This window comes from Chamaea fasciata, unplaced genomic scaffold (genome assembly GCF_029207755.1).
Source record: "Chamaea fasciata isolate MVZ Bird 193981 ecotype frontalis unplaced genomic scaffold, bChaFas1.0.hap1 SCAF_4, whole genome shotgun sequence".
In the NCBI taxonomy this organism is placed as follows: Eukaryota; Metazoa; Chordata; class Aves; order Passeriformes; family Sylviidae; genus Chamaea; species Chamaea fasciata.
In genome coordinates, this window is record NW_027094089.1 from 53244029 (window position 1) to 53264525 (window position 20497).

Here is a 20497-nt window from a genome sequence, read left to right on the forward strand (position 1 = left end):
AATGGATGTTAAACACATCCAAAACATCTTTACTGGATTTCTCTCTTCTCTACTCCTGCCTAGCTTTCCTCCTCTTGTTTAATGCTCATTAATAGCAAACGACTTTACACACTTATATCATGTAAGCACAGCCAGATCAGATATCTGCCCTCCTTCTCTTCAAGTGTGGCAGATGGTTGGAGAAGGGTAAGAGCAGCACTAGTATACACAACATTTCCAATTTATACAATCTCCACATGTTTTCAGTTCATTTTTTTCCCACATCTGATGTGGATTTAGTAATCCTCACTGGATTAATGCCTAAGGTCTGGCCCCCACCATGAACCCATGGAAACTTTCACAATCCACAGTCTCTTGCAGCAAGTAATTCTCTAAGTTCGCTAACCCTTGTATGAAGAGATAGATCTTTCTGGGGATATGGTGCCCAGTAGTTTTGATTAAGAACTCCATTTCTTTTATTGGAAGAGGTACTAAACATCAAGTCCTTCCTTACCTTCTACAAGACGTATATGTTTCAACAGATCTTTATTATCTTCTTTCCACTGTCCTTTCTTTCACTCAGCCCACCTAGTGCTCCCCAGACCTCGCCAGCTCCCAATATTTATTCACCCGGGTTGCCCTTCAAACCTTTCTCCATGAAGCTATTTCTATCCTAAGACAAGAAGACGAGGACCACTAATATTTACAACCTGCACAAATCATGAATTTATATAGTGACATGGTGGTGCCATCTAAGAGTTCCTAGTATCTGCTTAGCTTTATTGACTGTTACTGAACAGTGAGGTGACATTTTTGTAGAGCAGCCTCCCACAGACCCAAGACTGTGTCATTTCTGACCCTCCCAACTCCTCCCCCTCCCCCTCCCCTATCCATCTCAAGTAGTAATGGTCAGGGTAGAGCTAATCATTCTAATTTAAGAAACTAAAAATGCATGTAGGAGCAAGAGACCCCTTGTTTGTCTGCCAGAGACCCCCACAGGGATGAGTCAGAAATCTCAAGGAACAGTGGTCCACAACAACAGAACAAGACCTTTACAACAATATTTGGATACAGAAAGATGGTAGCTAGTGACCTGACACAGTCTGCTGAGCAGCTGGGCCAGGACCACACAGAAACGATTTAATCCAGCACCTCTTTTACTGAAAATGAATAACAAAACCTTAATAAATCAACAATTACTTATTGCTGTATTTGGGGTAATAAATTCTTTAGTTTATCAGTAGCTTGTGGCTTCCATAGCATGTTCTTTGAACAGTTTGCCTTTCAGTTACATCCCCTTTCTCTCCTGAACAATAAATTAGCATTCAATTTTTTAAAGGAAAAGAGGGGAAAAAGAGGATATATTACATTTTTTTTCAAAGCAAAAGGAAAAATGCAACATCTTTTTTGACATATATCTTAAAATAATATGAGGATAACTTTCTCTGCATGTTAGATGCCTATGCATAAATAATAAAGGACATTATGTTATTTACAGTGTTACACAATAAACTAAGAGCGTCTCATTTAACACAATACCCATAAAGACAGTAAATAATGAAAATATCCACGTATGTACAAGACGTATTTACAATAGAACAGAGAACTACAAATGATGATAATTGGCCATGTTCTTTGTCTGCCTTTCTCTGCAGCATTTCGTAGGTGCATTTTTGTTTCTTACTGGAAGTAAGTCCCAGGTGATAGTAAGTAGCCACACTGCAGGGCCAAGAAGTGCTCAACAGGCTGCGAGGTGTGTCCTTTGAGGAGACACCTGTTTGCTATCCTGGATGCTCAGGAAACTGCTTGCAATGTGTGTGAGAGAAGCAGGGAGATGCAGCATTGTTGTTCTGGAGTACTGGAAAGAAGGAGCTTTCCTGTTTCCCTGATAAAGGCAGTGATTTATCTCTTAAACCTGGGTGTGTTGGAGTGGCTCATGAGATGAAGGGAATAACTGGGCCAAAAGGAGGGAGTAGCCTTTTCTCTGTTACATGAAAACCTCTATGGGGCTGTAATGATTTACACCACTTAAATAGGCAGGCTGTACCAGGTTGTGCACAACATAATCTACCTATACACTCTTGAAAGAAGCCTTTTATCTTGGAATAATTCCTGCATATAAACACATACACAGGAAAAACTCATGGCTCAAACTAAATGACACGGAAACAAATCAGGACAATCTTAACTCTGCCACCAGTGGAATATTTCTCCACCTCTTCAAAGTATGTTTCTTCTTGCCATGACTTTCAGCCAAAGAACTGGCAAGCATCACACAGTGATGGCTCAAGGGTGTTGGGACTGCCTAGCTCAAAGGTCTGGGTAATGAAGCAAATATCCCCAACAGGGGAGCTGGCCTTTTCCATAGGCACTTGCTGGCTCTGCTCTGTGCTGCTGCAGCCTCCAGCCACTTGTCCAGCAGGAATTGGCTGCAGCCTGCCAGCAGCACCTGTGGCCAGGTAGATTCACTAACTTCTTTTTGTGGACATGACTGGTGTGAAACACCCTCACAGTGTGACAAACACAAGTCGAGAGATGAGGGTCTGTGTCCTCCTCCTGCTTCTGCGCGTGCCAAGCCAGGGCAATGCCTGAATTCACTGCTGTGAATTGCACATGAACTGTGCTGTAAGGCTGGGTTCTTCACAAAGATCTAAGGGCTTAGGCAGCCATATCCCCAATTGTATTTTCTTGTTCTTAGGTCCATATGAAGTCTCCAGCCTAATTTCATGCTTGCCCTATAACACACTGTATGTGTTCTGAGGGGAAGAAAGAGCAGAAACTACATAGCAATTTGACTTTGAGGCACTGCAACAGAAGAGGTGTGACATTTTCCCCTTGACCTATACCAAATAAATCTCACATGTACAGCTCCCAAATATGGAATTTCTCCTTCATTTTGTACTGTCCCTCCACAACTACAGTGGTAGTAGTCAAATAATCTACTCAACATCAAGACATGTTCCCTTTCCATCCCAATTAATCTGTCTGGGCTATCTACTATAGATACTTCAACAAGAGCTGGCCTTGTGGTTGATGAATACTGGAGGAGTTTACAAAAAAACTTGTGTTATAATCTCGATTCTGCCACTAAAAAGGGTGATTTTGGGGCAATTTTCTTGTTTCTCTGCCATCCTTTTTCTGTCTCATCTGTCCTGCAAAGCCTTTGCAGTGTCAGAGGCCTTCCTGACAGATATTCAAGTGTCCACAGAAACTCAAAAGTGCAAATCCTTTGGAGACTTGTGATCTTCATTAGGAAAGCTCACCTGGCCCTCTATACTACTGAGTTGCAGAGTTACTGGAGAGGTGGATATTCTGCTGCATGGGATTGCAGATAAATAGGCATGACTAAAGGGATGAAAATGAGAGTATGGTGTCTAGAATTTGTAAAGAGCTTTTGTTTCAGTCTGCAAAGGCAAAGTGTGTTCAAGTACATGCCAGCCAGGGAAAAATGGCAAAGGCGACTTAAGTCCAGACAGCATTTGCCATCTCCCATAGATTTCTCAAATAAGCAGTGCCATTTCAGCTACCACATAGCCCAAAGCTGTGCTAGTTTCCTAGCCTTTTAGTTCAACCACTAACATCCTAGTGGAAAACTTTGATTCCCATACTAAGTTTCTTTTTGTTATTTTTCTGCTGAATCTGGTGTTCAGGTAGACTCACGTGTGCTCTTACTGATGTGATATGGTTATTTATACACTGAGGAATTCACTGATTTTTGTCATCCTGGCAAAGAGCTTCTTTTGCTATACTTTTCTTTCAGGTCTCAAATCAATAGGACACCTTGTTCAGCAAAACTCTTAGGCACATGCTTAACTTTTTGCACGTGCTGGGTATGTCAATGAGAGTCTAGCACATGCTGAAGGTAACTTTTGCTGGGATTAGCATAAGCACATGCTTGAACAATTTACTGAGTTGGGACTTTTGTTCCTCAGACTTACATCTCACAAATTTTCCTTGATGTATTTCTCTTTATTTAACCAGGACCAGAATGTGGCCCAAAGGATGAGTGTAGTTTGGCTGAAATTCTTTTTCTCTAGACAGGGCTCTTATTTAGAGCTCAGTAATACCTGTAAAACATATGTTCTCATTTTCAGAATCCCCAGAGTCTAGGAAAAACATTTGTTTTCCACATCAATCCTGAGTCAATGCTGTGCCAACTGAACACACAACAAAAATCAAAAGTACAGAAGAGGCAGAGTAACCCTGACTAAATTGATAGGAATTCAGTGCAAAAGAGGCCATTTACTTCTGTCTGGATGGATGCATCTGCTGCAGCACTGACATCATCCTTGTTCATTATTAGTCAATGGCTTCAAGACTGTCATTGGCTACATAAACACTGGTATCAAATAGTCACACATGGGTTACTAGGGCTGTAACCCACATGGTGTGCTTGCCTTCATAAACGGGCTCTGCATTAGCCTTGCCTCTCTCAACCCAAGTAATGGAGTTGATAAAGGTGAGTGGAAATAAACTCCACACATCTGCTTTGTCATTCCTACGTGCCTATACTTTTAAACCATTCAGCAGATCAAGTTCTTCCCTGAAAGGCCTTTCTGTGTTCAAGAGTAAGCCTTTACTCCAACAGCAACTCTAACAAGGTATTGCTAGAAGCTTGTCAGGGTTCTTTCTGAGGAAGAGAAAAAGGGGAAGAAAATTGAGGGGAAACAAAAGAATAAATCATGTCTTAGAAATCAACATTAAGAAATAGAGGTGAAAACTGATTGCACTTTTATTAGTGGCATTTGTTTTCCAGCTAGATCTCTTCCTTGCTTGATTACAGATATCTATTATATTTGCCCCATTAACATAAAATAATATTTTTTTCTTTTTTTTTTCTCTTTTTTTTTTCTTTTTTTCTCCTTTTTTTTTCCTTTTTTGTTTAAATAGAGTATTGGGTTCAAAGCCTCAGCTAACTTAAACCCATTTCCTTAGGGATAACTAGAACAATTCATATCTGGAAAATAATTAAATGGCAGCTCCTAGTGATTACAAGCTGACCTCTGATTAATAACATATTTGGTTTAAAATCACAGTATTACTTTCTTTCTATAAGTAACATTATTTAATGCAGATTGGCTTTTTTTTTTTTTGTATGTTTTTTTGTTATCCTGCTGTAATTAATAGTAGCATGCTGTTGGATCTACTATTATCCCAGTGCTCAAAGAAGCAAACCTTTTGGCTGGCAGAGAGCAGACAAAACTCATCTCATATACTGAAAGCAAATAAAAGTTCTCATATAAGAATTTTTTTTTAACTTTTTTATCTTTTTTAAATATTTTTTTTTTCTTTCTGACTCTGTGTGTGTGTATATGTGTGTTTTTCTGGTGGAGTAGGGTGGGGGTGCCATTACAGGGCTTTCTGATTTGGAGACTCTACAGCAAGCGACCAGAATCTGCAATTCTTGCAAATCATACATCCAGTCATTATAATGCAGTGCACAAAAAAGCTAGGACAACTGAGGGCTAAAAGGTTTTGCAAAATACTATGGGACAGCCATCATTGTAACTGTACAAAACTTGCTCTCAACTTAACATAACATAAAGGCACCATTGATATCTTTCCCCATTTTTGAAATACTGTAAAAAATTGCTACATATGGCACATAACACATTTGTACATACGTATATTTAATTTATAAAAGTTTCTTTTCCTCTCCTGTTTTCTATCAGCGGAATTGCTAAAATAAAATAAATTGTTTAATTTAAAGGTGGAATACTTCATTATATAAAATAAAGTTTTACATGTGAATCTATGTGTTTTATGTTTTATACAGCAATAGGGTCTTGGTTAACTATCACACTGGACAACCTTGCTTGTAACTCCTCTGGGGTGGAGAAGCGATTTGCTGGGTTAGTCCTGGTTTCAGCCAGCCGGAAGGCAGCGGCTGGCTCCAGACTGGTCGCCCCGGGGTTGGGGATGCTCAGAAACGGTGTATCCTCGCCTATTCTCTCATCTTCGGTTTCGGTCTCAGAGCTGCTGCTCTCAGAGCTTGTGTCAGAGTCCACTTCCACCCTGCTGGAAATGTGGCCATTGGGCTTTGTTCTTTTGACCCTCCGGCTGTTGGTGAGTTTCTTTGGAGGCTCCTGTGCTGGTTCGTACTCCTGCGTGGTCTCGTACTCCTCATCCTCCACGATCCGCAGAGGACTTGGTGGCAGGCTGTTGCTCTCATGAGTGGCATTGTGGTGAAAGGAGTTGAATTGCTGAAGGTGGTGGTCATACTTCTCGTGCAGCTGCAGCGGAGTCACCAGGAGCAGTGGTCGCTCCTCCTCTATGAAGGGACTCACTGCCACTGAGGGGATGGAGACGGTCAAGCTGGAAGCCGGTGGTGACATTGTGGAGGGACGGGACTTGGGAGAAGTTGGAGTGTGAAAATCAACAGGTGACATGCGAGATGGTGTGGTCATAGCTGAGACATACCTGAAGAAAAGAGATGGGAAAAGTTGCAAGCACAAGGAGGAGTGCTGACCTGCAAACAGAACAGCTCATGTGGACCGGGAGAGAAATGGCAAAGATCCCCAGCATCCTCACACACGGCTACTAAGGAACTTTTCCTGTTCCTATTAATCCTATAAACTGCTGACTTCTGGCACTCTGGGCAAAAACATTTGAAAGCAGGAGGAGCGCAGCAAAACTCTCAGATCCCAGCCATGGAGATGCTGCAAATTTTTTGCCAGAATAACTTTTTGGAATGAATCCAGAAATGGGATTCAGAGACAGACAGGCTGCCAGAAACAAAATGCACTTGCAAGTATTTTCTCAAAAGAAAAACAGCTGCTGCACTTCTGGAAGGATTTGACCAGAATCTGGGGTACATGCAAACAGACAGGGGGAAAGAAAGGAAGGGAACTGAAGGACAGTCCCTTGGGGCTTCACCCTCTTCTGGCAACCAAACTGTCTCAGGCTAAGGAGGAAAGTAATGTTTGGATAAAATCTAGAGCCAGATTCTGCTAATTTTAATCACCAAAGATAGTCAGAGAAGCATTTGTAGCATCATCCCAGGAGCTTTGTGCCGTTCCACTCCTTGGGTGCTAGTTACCCTGATTGGTAGATCTATCTGCAAAGAAGCATGGAGTTTCATTTGTCCTCATATGGGAACAAATGCTGAAAGACAGGACTGTCTGGCCTAGTGCCCATGATTTCTCTGCAAAATTTGAACCTATTCCTGTGGGAAGTGTAGTAGCCAGAAACGATTTCTGAAAATGAAGCTCAGGTGCCATTACAGGGTTTGTCCCAAAGAAACAAAACAAAAAATGTGAAGCTCTCAACTAGTTTTAATCAGTAGACATGCCATGAGGTCATGTGGATTCATGTCAGGTGAGGATCTGCCTAAAACCACTTGATCAAAAAAGCACAGTGCCTGGCATGATGCTTTGCATGGTCTGGCTTTGTTTTTATCCTTACTCCAAATTCATCTGCCTGAATTTCATCGGTGTCTAAAGTTAAAATTGTTCTAAGCTCCGTCACAGGCTCATTAAGAAAAGCTGTATGTCTATGATTGATTTAGTTATTTAGTTTTCCATTACTGGTTTATTTATCTGAGCCTGAAATTACCAAAATAAACCTGAATCCAGATTTATTATTCAATCTATGACTCAGTTACACATATTACACTTGATAAAAATGAAATTACAGGAAAAAGGAGAAAACGGGACAGACTCTGGAGAGACATGCAGTAGCATAAATTGATTTCACTAGAGGTGCATTGATTGCACATTGATTTACATGAACTGAGGAGTGAGAGAATGGAAAAAAACAAACCTAGAGTTATGCATGGGAATTAATCAAGTTTGATTGAACAAAGGACAATGAATAGGTCTGTATACTGGATGAATGATGTATTTTTTCTCCTTCCATGAGTGAACTTTTAATCCCTTTCACATTTTTAATAGGCATTGTCTGAAAAACTCTCTACTTTCTCAGCTGGTACACTGTTGCATACACATCTTTATGACACACTGGATTTTAGCTAGACTGGTTCTGTTAATGGATTGAGTTGGTTAAATGTGTTCAATGCACTATGCAGACTTCCAACAGTGTCAAGTTACTCATACTGGTATGTTGTGCATTCACACATTTCTGGTCTATTTCCCCACACCCTAACAGGGCAGTGATAACTAGCTGCTGTCTGCAATCTGAGGCTCAGGAGCTGAATTTGTGCAGCTCTGGCCCATCCTGAAAGGAAAGTTAAAAGGTGATTGATTTATCCAGCTTCATGGCCAACTATGCCGGCTCAATGAAAGGGGATCAGAGTGTACCCATGGCCATACAGCACACATTAACTAGTTATATGCTGCCAACTTCATTATACAGTCCAGCCTTTTGTGCAGAGACAGTGTTTTTTGACCTTCTCTCCTGTAAGACAGCAAAGGACAGTCAAGATAAAACTGCTTGTGCCCTCTGCTTGTGTACAAAGGTGGCAGGGCATGGAATCCAGCAAATGGATGGGGTAATGCAAAAGAACCCTTTGTAATGTCTGTTCAATTTAATTTGAAAATTGAGGGAGGACAGCCTTGGTCTACCAATTTACAGTCCAGCAACACTGGATGGCTTCAGGAAGTTATTTGTAAGTTTCTACATTCCTTTATGTTTCTGAGTAATTTTTAGTTCCAAATAAATCTCACTTTCTCCCTTGTACACACACAAGCCATCTCAGGAACAATTGGCCGTGTATTCCCTGTTCGCTAAAAATAGATGAGGCCTGCAATTAATGCTCAGGGAACTATCATGTCCACATTCTAAATTTGTGCTTGCTTTAGGAACAGGCTAGGCTGTCAATGCCTGATGAATTATCATAGAAATGCTGCTTTTGACCTGTAGTACAACCTTCAAGAGACACAATAAATTGATGAAATGCCTTCTTTCTTCTCAGAGAAACAAAAGGGAATATGCTCTCTTCTCTCTCCTTCCCCTCCCACCCCCAATTAAATCTAAACAGTTCATATTAGAATGATGCTTTGGGTGACCCATGCAATGCAGGCAGACAGCAGGAATGGTCTTCACTTCTCACATGCAGATGCCCAAATAAACTAAACTGTAATACTCACCATTGGCAGGCGTGTGGGCGTGCATCCTGCTTGGCTCCCAGGCAGGAGACAACATGGTATTTACTGTTAGAGGTCCTGATCCAGCAAAGCACTTAAACACATGCTGAGCTCTACCCATGTGAGTAATCTTGCTGATTTCAGTGGGCCTACTTGCACGATTAAAAGATAATCTTGTCAAAGTGCTCTGCTGGATTGGAGCCATGGCTGTTTATGTAATGTGAACCACATATCTTCAAATTAAATTCCATTGTAAATAACACATAATTTTTAATGAGGGGGCTAGTTTATTATCCTTAGTGGTACTACTTTCAGGGTCCTTCCTTCAGTGGCCCGTCTTCCTGCTGCTTAGCAGTCTGTATGGCAGAGGGAGTACCACAGAAATGGCATTTTCTGTACTTGCACATTCATTTTTCCGAAAACCACAGTTTGTCTCCTACACAACTCAGTCTCCCTGGGGATTGCCTGGTTGCATTTTTGGCATCATGGACACTCCACAAGGCCAAATCCCTTGTGATTTCGAAGTGCTCAGAGATCTTTTTTGTTTTCCTTTTCTTCTGCCTAGGATTCCTGGGGAAAAGCTCTTTTTAAATGTCTTGTTTCTTCTCAGGCTTTCTTTTACTATTAGGGAGCCATCTTGAAGCAAAATGCTAGCCTAAACCTGAGAAGGATTTTTCAGTAAATTTTTTGTGCAACTGATGTACTTCTAGGCAGATTTTAGGAACAGAGGAAGCAGCCTTTTCAGAGGAAAAAAATTGCATGGTTGAAAAACTTCTAGCAAGCTTTATTCATAACTGTTCCTGATTTAATAATGACCTAAGTTCTTCTGGCTTGCACTTTGTGTTCCTTGCTTTTAATAAAGGGTTAAGTGGAGTTTTTAAAGGGTTTAGGAGCTGGAATACTCCAGAAAGTAGGTGGTGGCATAACTTCTATACTGTTCAGGAGTCTTTAGTGCCCTTCTCCTGTGGATCAATACATTACTTTCTCCTTGCAAAATCTCTGTTTCTCACTTGCATCGTCTAAGAAATTGGTAACTAGACAAAGTGCTGTGTATACTTTACAATGGAAATTTCTGACTAATTACGCCAATGGAGCTTTTCCAAGTGTGAACTGCTGGCTAATAGGACTAAGTCCAAGGCAAGGGAAGAAATGCTTTTGATGGACTTTAAACTACTACTAAGCTCTCCACCTTTACCAATAAGGAGATGTATGCCCTACACGAACAGCCACACTGTTGCATTTTCTCCTGTGCTCCCAAGCTTTGAAGCCATCTCGGAAAACACCATGTCTTGCCAGCTGAAAGCAATGAGGTGGTGTGTCCTACCTTTCACTGTGAGGAGAGTCCCGGTAGGAGTCGGGGGTCTCCCTGGCATGCCGGAGGAAGCTGTTTCCATCCCGTGGCCCGCCAATGCCATTGAGACGGCCCCGGGGCCCCGCTGGGCTGGCGTGCCTGCTGTTCTCCATGGAGGAGCTGACGAGCACCGAGTGGCTTTCAGAGAGGATGCTTTCAGTGTGGCCATTACTCCAGCTGGAGAGCAGCAACCAGAAAAGACAGAGAGAGTGTGAGAGTGGGCTTTGGTGTTAAATGCGTATGAGCAGTTCAGCCAGGAGAAGGAGGGGCTCTGTTGGCACTCAGGATCTGCAGCATAACCTTTGGGTTGGTAACTGGAGCTGCAGAGTTTAGTGAATTGTATGAATCCATAGGCATCAAGGTGATTTTGCATGTATGGATAAAAGGAGAGGGAAGGAGGGTTTTCTGGTCATCAGAAGTGTCACTGATTTAGCAATCTGTATATACTAAATTTCACTGTGAAAGTATTGGAATGCCATTTGGATAATAACGGTCTTTGTAAATTCCTGGGAAGACAATTAGTTAGGTGATATGACATCAAATATTGTTAGTCTTAAAATGAGAACACTACAAAGGGAGCATAGATCTTCCTTGGTTTGTTGTTTTACACATAGTTTTAGTTTTGCAACAGCAAAAAGGTCCCCTCCAGTACCTGTGGCTGGGTGTCTGGGTGACTGTCACGGAGTGATGTGTTGTTGAGGTGTAATGGCTTGTAGAAAACGAGGTCTCTGTTTCTCGCTCGATGACATGCTCACTGGAGATTATATTTTTTGAAACATACTGCTGAAAAAACCCAGACAAACCTCAGGTTTACAAACTGTAATTCACAGCATGTTTGCAGGCATAATTCCCAATCCCTCCTTCCCAGATTTCAGCCTTTTACATGTGCCAAAGCACAAATTTTGTCACTTAAATACATGTAGAAACTATACTGACACACTTGAGCACATTCATGCACACCTCTGTGTACATAGTCCATCTAGACTCAAAATAGGAGACAAATGAAAAAAGTAGCAAAGGTCTGCATCCCAATCAAGCTATAGAAATGTATTTAACAAGGGAATGAGATGTCCCAACAGACAGACATGTGGAAAAGCAACCTCCCATTAGCATCAGATACACCAAAAATACTATTTTCTGCAGTTTGCAGCAGTTTGCAACAGCAATTTTTTCTGTGTGGAGAAAGCCGAGAGACATCAGCCACCACCCTGCAGCAGGCAGATATTTAAAAGCTGTGGGGTGAGCTTTCCTGTGGCACTGGCAGCCTAGGCTGAAACCCATGTAGCGGGACCTACATTGACAAGCTGGACGTTATCCAGTGCAGGGTTGGGGTGGTGCGGCCCGTTGGCCATGTTCATCATGTTGTTTCTCTCTGAGCGCAGGCTCTGCCGGAGGCGGTCGTGCAACTTTTTCCTCTGCTTCCTGTGCATGAAACACGGAAACAATTTTAATGGACAAAAGGAAAGCAGCTGCCCCTTTTCGGCATATTGATGTTGGTGATAATAATATAACATCACTTTTTTTTGGCCAGAATTTTCTCCACTGCTGCTAGAGCTCAGAGTCACTCTGAAAACCACAGGTCTAATTGCAGCTGGAACTGTGGGGACCTGCACAGGGGGAGGATATTTGGGATCTCTTCCAGAAGTCAGCAGGACACAGGGGGACAGGAATAAGTGAGAGGAAAAGGAAAGCCATTTCTAAGCAATTCTCGGTCTCAGGAGGAGCTCTTTTCTGCACTCAGAAGGGAGGGAGGAGAGATTTTAACCCAGACACCTTGACACCCTCACAAGGGCCAAGGCAAAGTTTGTGACAGCCCACTGAGCTACACCTCTTCATTCACTACAGGGAGCCGAGCTGTCTGTGCCTCAGGGCTCACTTGCAGACACTGGAACATGGTTTTTCTGATGTGGCAGTTACACAGTTTTTGGTGGGATTCGCCCCCTACCTCAACAGTGTACTTCAAATCCATAAATGTGTTAAAGAGTGCAGAAGAAGCCTCAAAAATCCAAAGTGAGAGTATATGGGATAGGCCTGAGCCTGCAAACTTCCTGGGAGCTCTGGAAGGTTTTGTTTCAGCAACATCAGATTTGCTCCGAAGCCTAACGATTACCAGGTGGATGCCATGGCTGCTAATGCAGTCAGTGGAACTATCCATGTACTATTGACATGATCTCTGACTGACTTTGGTGCTTCTACTCTTTCCTGTCCTAAGCTGCTGTTTCTCCACTTGCTAACAACATTTAAGTCCTATAAGGAGTGGCTGTGGGAGCTGGAGTTGTTCAGCCTGGAGAAAAGGAGGCTCAGAGTGACTTTGTCACTCTCTAAAACTGCCTGAAAGGAGGCTGTAGCCAGGTGGGGGTCGGCCTCTTCTGCCAGGCAAGTAGCAACAGGACAAGAAGAAATGCCCTCAAGCTGTGCCAAGAGAGGTTCAGGTTGGACATCATGAGGAATTTCTTCAGGTAAAGAGTTATTAAGCATTGGAACAGACTGCCCAGAGGGATAGTGAAGTCACCCTCCTTGTGAGTGTTCAAGAAATGACTGGTCATGACTAGCCATGGTCTAGTTGATAAGCTGGTGGTCAGTCAAAGTTTGGAAGCAATCTCAAAGGTCTTTTCCAACCTAAATGATTCTGTGATTTTGTAATCCTTCCAGCTATCCTCAGAAGAACTTTTCAGAAGATCATTACAAGGTGTCAGCAGCAAAATTTACAGCATAGTAAAATATGGCTATGCAGAACACTAATTAAAACACCCAAATAAATAACCAGAGAAAGGGCTATTCCATTTCAGACTCAATTTATAAATATTACCCAGTTTTCTCTTATTACACTGGAGAATGTCCACCATACTGTCACAGAATCCAGGGCAGTGAAGGGAGGATGCAGGCTCCAACACATTCTGGAACGCATATGACTCTGGCTGTGGCAAAAGCTAAAACACATACTAAGCTGTATGCAGATGTGCAGATAGTGATGACAGGATAGAACAGTGTAAGAAATAACTACTTTCAATCCTGTTTTGAACTCAAGGGGACTATTCCAAGCTTTACAAAAAAGAAGGAGTGAGGGAGGGCAATAAATATGTTGAAGCTTGATAGTCATGGAAGATTAAAAACAATGGAAACATGACTTAACACACAGCATTTTACGTATTTTTTCTGTGTATGTGCCTGGATAGTGGAAAAAGCTTAATTTATGTTCCATCACATGAATGGCATGTGCAGATACATCTATCTTGGAAATGCTCCTGTCTCAGAAGGATACACATGGTTCATGTGGACTTTATGCTTTGAGGATAACCAGGCACCATCTTCGGACATGTCAGCAGTTAAGGTGTATAGAGAGTGCAGTGCTAGGAGACATTTGAGCTACCCAAAGACCTGAGGAGCTGAGAAGCAAGCACTCAAGAAAGATTTCTACTTGAATTCACAGGTCCCCCTCATGAGGCTCTGGAGACCTTGTGAGCTGAGAACAATCTGAATTCCTTAACATGGCAGAGAAAGCCAGTTCTAGAAGGAGTCTGAGTTTGTCATCTACAGGACCGAAATCCTGGCACATGTAACCTGGGAATCCATCACTAGAAAACATTACTTCCCACCTTCAGTGATCAATGTATTTGAATTTGCATACTTTTATCTGGGCTGTTTGTTCTGTAGTAAAAGGACACTAACTAAAAAAAGAAATCACAAAACTGAGATGAAAGAATAATGGGAAAGCTAATGTGTACTTAAGAAGACTCTATCTTCATCTAAATGATTTGTGAATAAAGTACCTTTGAATTAAGACTCAGTGTCTGAAGATATTGCCTTGGCAATTTATCAGCAGTATTTCCTGCAAGGAGACCAACAAAATCTGAGCTATTACATTGGTTTTCTCCTAACACCATTCTGAGATCTCTCCTGGTTTCTGAATTTTCCCCCATTTAGGGAAAAGACCATTTGCAAATCACCTCACAGATACAAGTCTGGCACCACTGGTGCATTTGGAGCGCCATGTCCTGGCATGGCATTCTCATAAACTGTTTTTGAAAACGTTCGACTTTTGGTTCACAGTGATTGCTGGTGTCTGGGGCAAAAAAAAACATCCAGACCCCTGCTGAATTCTGCGGGCTCTTTATACAGAAAACCATACTTCAGGATCCTGACTAAATGTTTGTTGAAATACATGGGGATATGATTTTTAAAAGCAGTAATGGATCTGATTTTTTATTACTGTTTCAGTTGTTCCCCACTGATCACTGGCACAAGGTTACGGGTGGGAGCAGTTGTGTGTATGTGTCTGGACTATCACTGAGAGAGACAAATGATCTCTCTCCTTCCCCACTTTTAACACATCCCTCATTGGTGGGGCTTACAACAAAAACCAACAGTCCAACTGCCAATCAGGCATTGCAACAGTAAATCAGGTTTATACAAACATGGAATATTTATGATAAGGGTTTTGTGTGTTTTGGTGGGGAGATTTATAAGGCCAGCCAGAAGTTTTGGCAGCAGAAATTCTGCTGATGTTCTGTGTAATTTATGGTCCAGAGTGCCTCATGCATATTTGAGAGTCACCCCCACTAATTTAGAGACTCACAGAATGCATTTAAATGCCTACTTTTGCATTGAGAGCATGTTTGTGTTCAATTTTTTGGCCTTTGGTGTATAGTAACTTTTAGCATCATTAATTGTGTCTCAAGCACCAACAAATTAGGCTTATACATAAAATTTACTGCTGGAAAGCAACATGATTCCAATATTGGAGTTTGTTTCTTTTCAGCTGGGGAAACCAGCTGAAATGGGTGATAGAAAAGAGAGCAAACAAAAAGAGACAAAAAATTACAAATTACATTTCAAGACTGAGAAACCTTTCACATACCTGTCTTAATTTTGCACTGCTGATGGACATGGAGACCCACATTCATCTGGCTTGGACCAGAGCACCCTGGTCACAAGTTTGTCTCTTAAGCTCACCTCTAGAGAAACCCAGATACAACCTTATGCCCAGAGAAGCTAGTCAACTGGGAAGGCCCTGACCAACAATCACAGATTTGAAATAGAAGAGAAAAGTTTACTTGGTTTTGCAGTAGGCCACCACACACATGATGCCAACTACTAGAAGAGCAATGCAAATGCCAGTTATGGTCAGCACCCGTTTCTGGTATAGTTCCTCAGCTTCTAGAAAGGGACAAAAACAGAGAAAGTCACAACATGGAGGATGGCTAGGCAAGGAGCACACAATGAACAGCTGTCATGCTACAAACCACTACACAGATTCACACAGCCACACTGAGACACAGCCACCACACATCAGGCAGACTCATTGACTGCAAGGAGAAGAGGACTAATACTGGGTGATGAGAACAATTAACACAATACTAGGGATGAGAACAATTACAGAATTACAGTCAAAAGTCACTTTTTTTAAAAAAAAGCCAACAAGAATAATACCTAAGAAACAACCTCGTAGTTGACAAACAGCATTTGCTGGAAATAAAAATGTAGTGTGGTAAGGCAATAACATGAATTTGCAAATGCTTTGGAAGTTTTGCAAAGACAGCTGGAATGAAAGCCATTTTACAGGTCTTATGAGAAATTTATTTTTTTATTATCTTTTTTGGACTGTTTTTATATCCAGTATCCCTTTGGTCCCATGTCAATTTATATCTCAGCTGTCTTTACAGGAAAATTTCAAAATACTCTTCTACATTTGAGACATGAGCTTGGCTTGTAATTATATCACCAATGGAAATGGAGACAGGTTTTGAGCTCTGGTCATAAAATTCAGAATCCAGTGCTCCTCCTAAAACACAGCAATATCAACAACCAGCAGTGCCTTGTGTGAGAGAAATGCAGTTTCTACTTGTATCTCTTTTTGTCCAACAAAAGGAACTCTGTCTAGGATGGCAGCTTGCTCAGTGATGACAACTTGTTACCGATCTCATTCATCGGAGATATTTCACTTTCATAAAGGTGTTAGTAGCACTGCTAATGTTCGGGCTGGAGCTACTGATGCTTTCCAGCCTCGCTCATGCTTGGCAGAGAGCATTGCTGAGTGCTCTGCTGGGCAAATGTTACGTAAGGAGCTCTGAAACAGAGGTGCATTCTGTGTTGATGCTTTACAGATGTGGATTTGTGTTCCTGCTGTTAGGACAAAAATGGATGTCTAGCTTTACTCAAGTCTTATTTTTGATTAAGCAGACAGACTAATAGTGATCTGCAATATTGACCACAGTCAGAATACCAGCAAATGATTAAAAATAAATGAATTAATTAGAGCTGCCCAGCTTTGCACTACCTTTGGGATAAATGCCAGCATTATTCCTGCTGGAAGGGACTTGGATCTGACTGGTACAGAGGTGCATAACGCTCTCTCACATGTGCTATATGTCTCTGGTCCAAATGATGTGCTGTCATAAATGACACACCAGTTCAGGGGAAAATACTCCTCACTGACAGGGAGCAGACTTCCCTGAGCTTGTCTAGTTTTGTTTTAAGGTTGCTGTGGGCAAGTGGCAAATACTGCACGCAACAAACTGAACACAAAAGTAATTCTCAGTTTCTCTGATACAATGCACCACACCATGGAACAAGTTTATCTTACAAGCCAAACCCACTGTAAATCAAACACCAGCAAACAGGTCATGAGCGCTGTCAGACAAAATTATTAGCACTAATTATTAACAAAGATGGGGGAAGGGGAGAGAAGTGAGTGTGGTAAAACTAGGATGCTGCAAAAATGTATTAAAGAAAAATAAATATAACTCCAAGAACAGAAAGTCAAAAAAAGGGAAGGAAGAAAAAGCTGAAACTCCAACTAAACCAAACTATGACAAAGAAAAAGAGGAAGATGAAATATAAGGAAAGACAGGATAAAAAAGGGTAGAGAAGTCAACTACAGGCCTGGCACAGCATGCTTTGAACTGGAAAAAAATAGAGAGAAGAAATGCTTCGGGACAAAAATAAAAGGTTTGAAGCAGTGTGAAGGGATTTCTCATACAGCATAACTCCTCGCCTAGGCTAGTTAGTGGCACTGGATCCCCTGCCCTTTTTTGCCCTTTCTGAAAGCGCTTATTAGTTAGCCATGGAAATGGTGTATTACGAGGATGTCACAGGAAACAGGAGAATTGTGCTGAGCAATTTAGGGGCTAATTTGAAATGCTTTGAATTGTTATTATTTTTTTATATTGTCATGCTGTCAGCTGTTAGCTTATGAAAGCAAAATGAATAATGACATATCAACCCATTTTTTTTCTTGAAGCACAAGGGAGAGGAAGTAGAAGACTAACACTGGACACTCTGCTCAGTTTTCAATCTGAAGGAAAAACTGCACTGACTCCAGGAGGTTTGCTGCAGGCTGAGGCTGTTGCAAATGAGCTGGGCAGCTGGCTGAGATGGCCTGACTGTACCAGTGGGCTAAGGCTTGTTGCTTGTGTGTGGGACTTTTCTGGGTGCTCACTCACTGTAGGGGATGGGGGATGCAGAGAGGGGAGCAGGGCTGTGGATGCAGCCCTGAGCAATGATCCTAGCACCAGCAAGTCAGACGGGCATGGGAAATTAAATCCCTGCATCTGCTTTCATAGCCTTAGTCCCCTTCTCTGCCCTTTGAAACAAGGCCCTAAGGACAATGCAGCTTGACATGGTGTGCATGAATGGTGTTGCTGCCATGCCCTTCCTCAAACTTTGGGGGCAAGGTCTGCCTAGGAAAGCACACCCATCTGGGCATGTCATGCCCAGAAAACCAGCAGGCTCTCATGTAAACCTGGCTGTGCTCCTGGCTGACAGGGGACAGCCAGGGACAAATGGGGGATGCCGTGGTGTTCTGCAAGGGCCAATGTGGGTGGCAGGAGATGCTGGCAGCTGGGACAGGACTGGGATCATGGTTAAGACTCTGCAGATGGCACGGTACCTCAAACACAAGCCTTGGACTCCCTGTTCAAGGCCAACAAGAGTTTTGCAAAGAACTCCTGTGGGGCACTTGCAGTTATACTACATCTTGCCTCAAAACTGCCTTCTATCTCTGACCAGTGTTACCATTTATGGAGTCAGTTTATAACACCCAGCTAAATAACACATGCTGATTAAACTATCTTGAAAAAAATCTATAGCAGCCTTGCAGGAAAGTCTGTAAAAACTGTATGTGCAGTGAGAATTTAGGAAAGATTTTAGCCTGTTAAGTACTAAAAATAATTTCAGTAATTTTTTTACTCTACAGAATGCTGGGAAAATCAAATCAATGTAAGACTTAAGTCAAGGTATTACATATGCAGCCTTTCAAATATGCATGTTATGCAATTAATTTTGCATCACTCTAATCTATACATAACTGATGTGGTCTTAAATTTTCTCGGTTTTAATGTTTTTCTTCGTACTGATCTCTGGGGATTTTTAAAAGAATTTAATTCCAAGAGGTTGTTCTGCTGATGCAACTTCATATATAAAGCAAAATTTGAATGTCAGTTTTTAAAAGAATTTTAATCTAACTCCTCATGTGTTAATGTAGCCATATATCTTCCAGTACAATATAATATGTATAAGTGAGAATTAATGCTAATTTGGGATAATAATAAAAACAAAAATAAGCTAGGTTGTGAATGATTTTTTTTAAATTTGGGCTTGTAATGGGTTTTCCACAGTCCACAGCTTAAGCTAATGACATTTTGTGGGGGCATTTTTAATAAGAACATGAACTACAACTGTCTCACCATTTGGGTTTTATTTCTTTGTTTGTTTGGGTTTTTGTTAGTTTGTTTGCCTTTGTTTAGGTTTTTTTTCTTTCTTTTTTTTTTTTTTTTAATTTATTTACCAATAGTTATAGGAGATTCCAAGCTAAAACTGACCTGAATTTCAAGTTAGCCTATTCAAGAAATGCATTATTTGTACCCTGAATACAAATAGGTGGTCAGATAAGTACAGTCTATTCATGAATAGGACTTAAAAAGATACTATATTTAAAGCTGAAGTGTGAAAACAGTACCCACTGCCAGTGTTCTCCTCAGTTTTAGGAATATTGAATATATTTGCTGACTTGAGGATCTGGAGTCTAGCTCTAAACTTCTGCTTAAATTCCTAAATAACCTTCAGTCCACTTAGAATTTACAGACCTGGAAATGAATGTACATATGTGTATCATTTACAGATATGTATAGGCAACTGATTTACATGATGTGTAACCACCTACATGTGGGTTTAGACATAAAACTTTACTTGAAAATCAGAGCTCAACACTGCAAATTAGCAAAATTTTAAGTGGCCATAACAGTTTCTCTCTTTTAGTATACTAGTTAAACATTTTGCGTAACACTTACAGTGTCTCCAAAACCTGGCAACCTTAGAAAAACTCACCAAAAGCAGATGTCAAAACTAGTCAAAACTATACAGTAGAAAAAGGAATGTACACTGCGTTATGATCATTTTAGTAATTCCTAGAACTCCTTAAGTCAGGAATATCCTATCAATTTTAGTGAACTGATCTCCACTAACACTTTGACAAGGGTTGTTGTTATAGCTGTATGATCCCTTTTAAAGCATGAAGAAATTGGTTAGGAATTGAAAAGGGGAAGTGGAGAAAAAAAATAAAAAGGGGTTTATCTCTCAGGATCTAGAATCTGCAGGCTAAAAGGAATGATTGGTCCATACCCATAAATTCAATCCCAAGATGCTCTGCCAATGCAGAAAGTTGTCAAAAAAAAGAAAGAAAAAGGAAAAAGTTTCAGAAAAGAGCAATACACTGTACTTAAAAATAAATTACATATGAGAATTACAGCTATTCTGTGTCTGCACATGAAACAGGACAAAGGGCGCATGGTTATGTGGGCAGTGCTCAGGTGCACCTTTCTCAGCTATGTGACAAGACCTTCTGCAAGGCTTATACACAAAGATATGTATACATGGGGCATCTGAGCAGCCACAGTCCAGGAATGCATCAGGAACCATTAACCCTCAAAGATCTTAGTGAGATGAACAGGGCTGTGGCCTGAGGATGCCAGGTACAATGGCTGAGTGTTTCCACACGGGAACATGACAGCAAAGGGATGCTCTACAAAGGGCAGCATACTCCTGTAAATGGGTTGTGCATTGCTCTCCCTTCTGGCCATGCTTCTGTCCCCAGAATGTGTACCCTTGCTCTTGAAGGCTGTGACCT

At 41.4% G+C, this 20497-nt stretch overlaps 1 protein-coding gene across 6 annotated transcripts in view; it reads right to left on the reverse strand.

The window, feature by feature from the left end:
* Positions 1–884: 884 nt before the first annotated feature.
* Positions 885–20497, reverse strand: part of NRG1 (neuregulin 1) — a 177254-nt gene continuing 157641 nt past the window's right edge. For 4 of the 6 annotated variants that reach the window (XM_066181600.1, XM_066181598.1, XM_066181597.1 and 1 more), the window contains 6 exons: positions 19993–20016; positions 15429–15531; positions 11670–11796; positions 11027–11157; positions 10348–10551; positions 885–6399 (listed from right to left, as the gene is read on the reverse strand). In XM_066181600.1, coding sequence (XP_066037697.1) covers positions 5748–6399; positions 10348–10551; positions 11027–11157; positions 11670–11796; positions 15429–15531; positions 19993–20016 — 1241 coding nt within the window. In that variant the 3' untranslated portion in view covers positions 885–5747. Of the gene's footprint in view, positions 6400–10343; positions 10552–11026; positions 11158–11669; positions 11797–15428; positions 15532–19992; positions 20017–20497 lie in introns of those variants that run through there. The other 2 variants (XM_066181599.1, XM_066181601.1) reach the window with 2 other exon arrangements.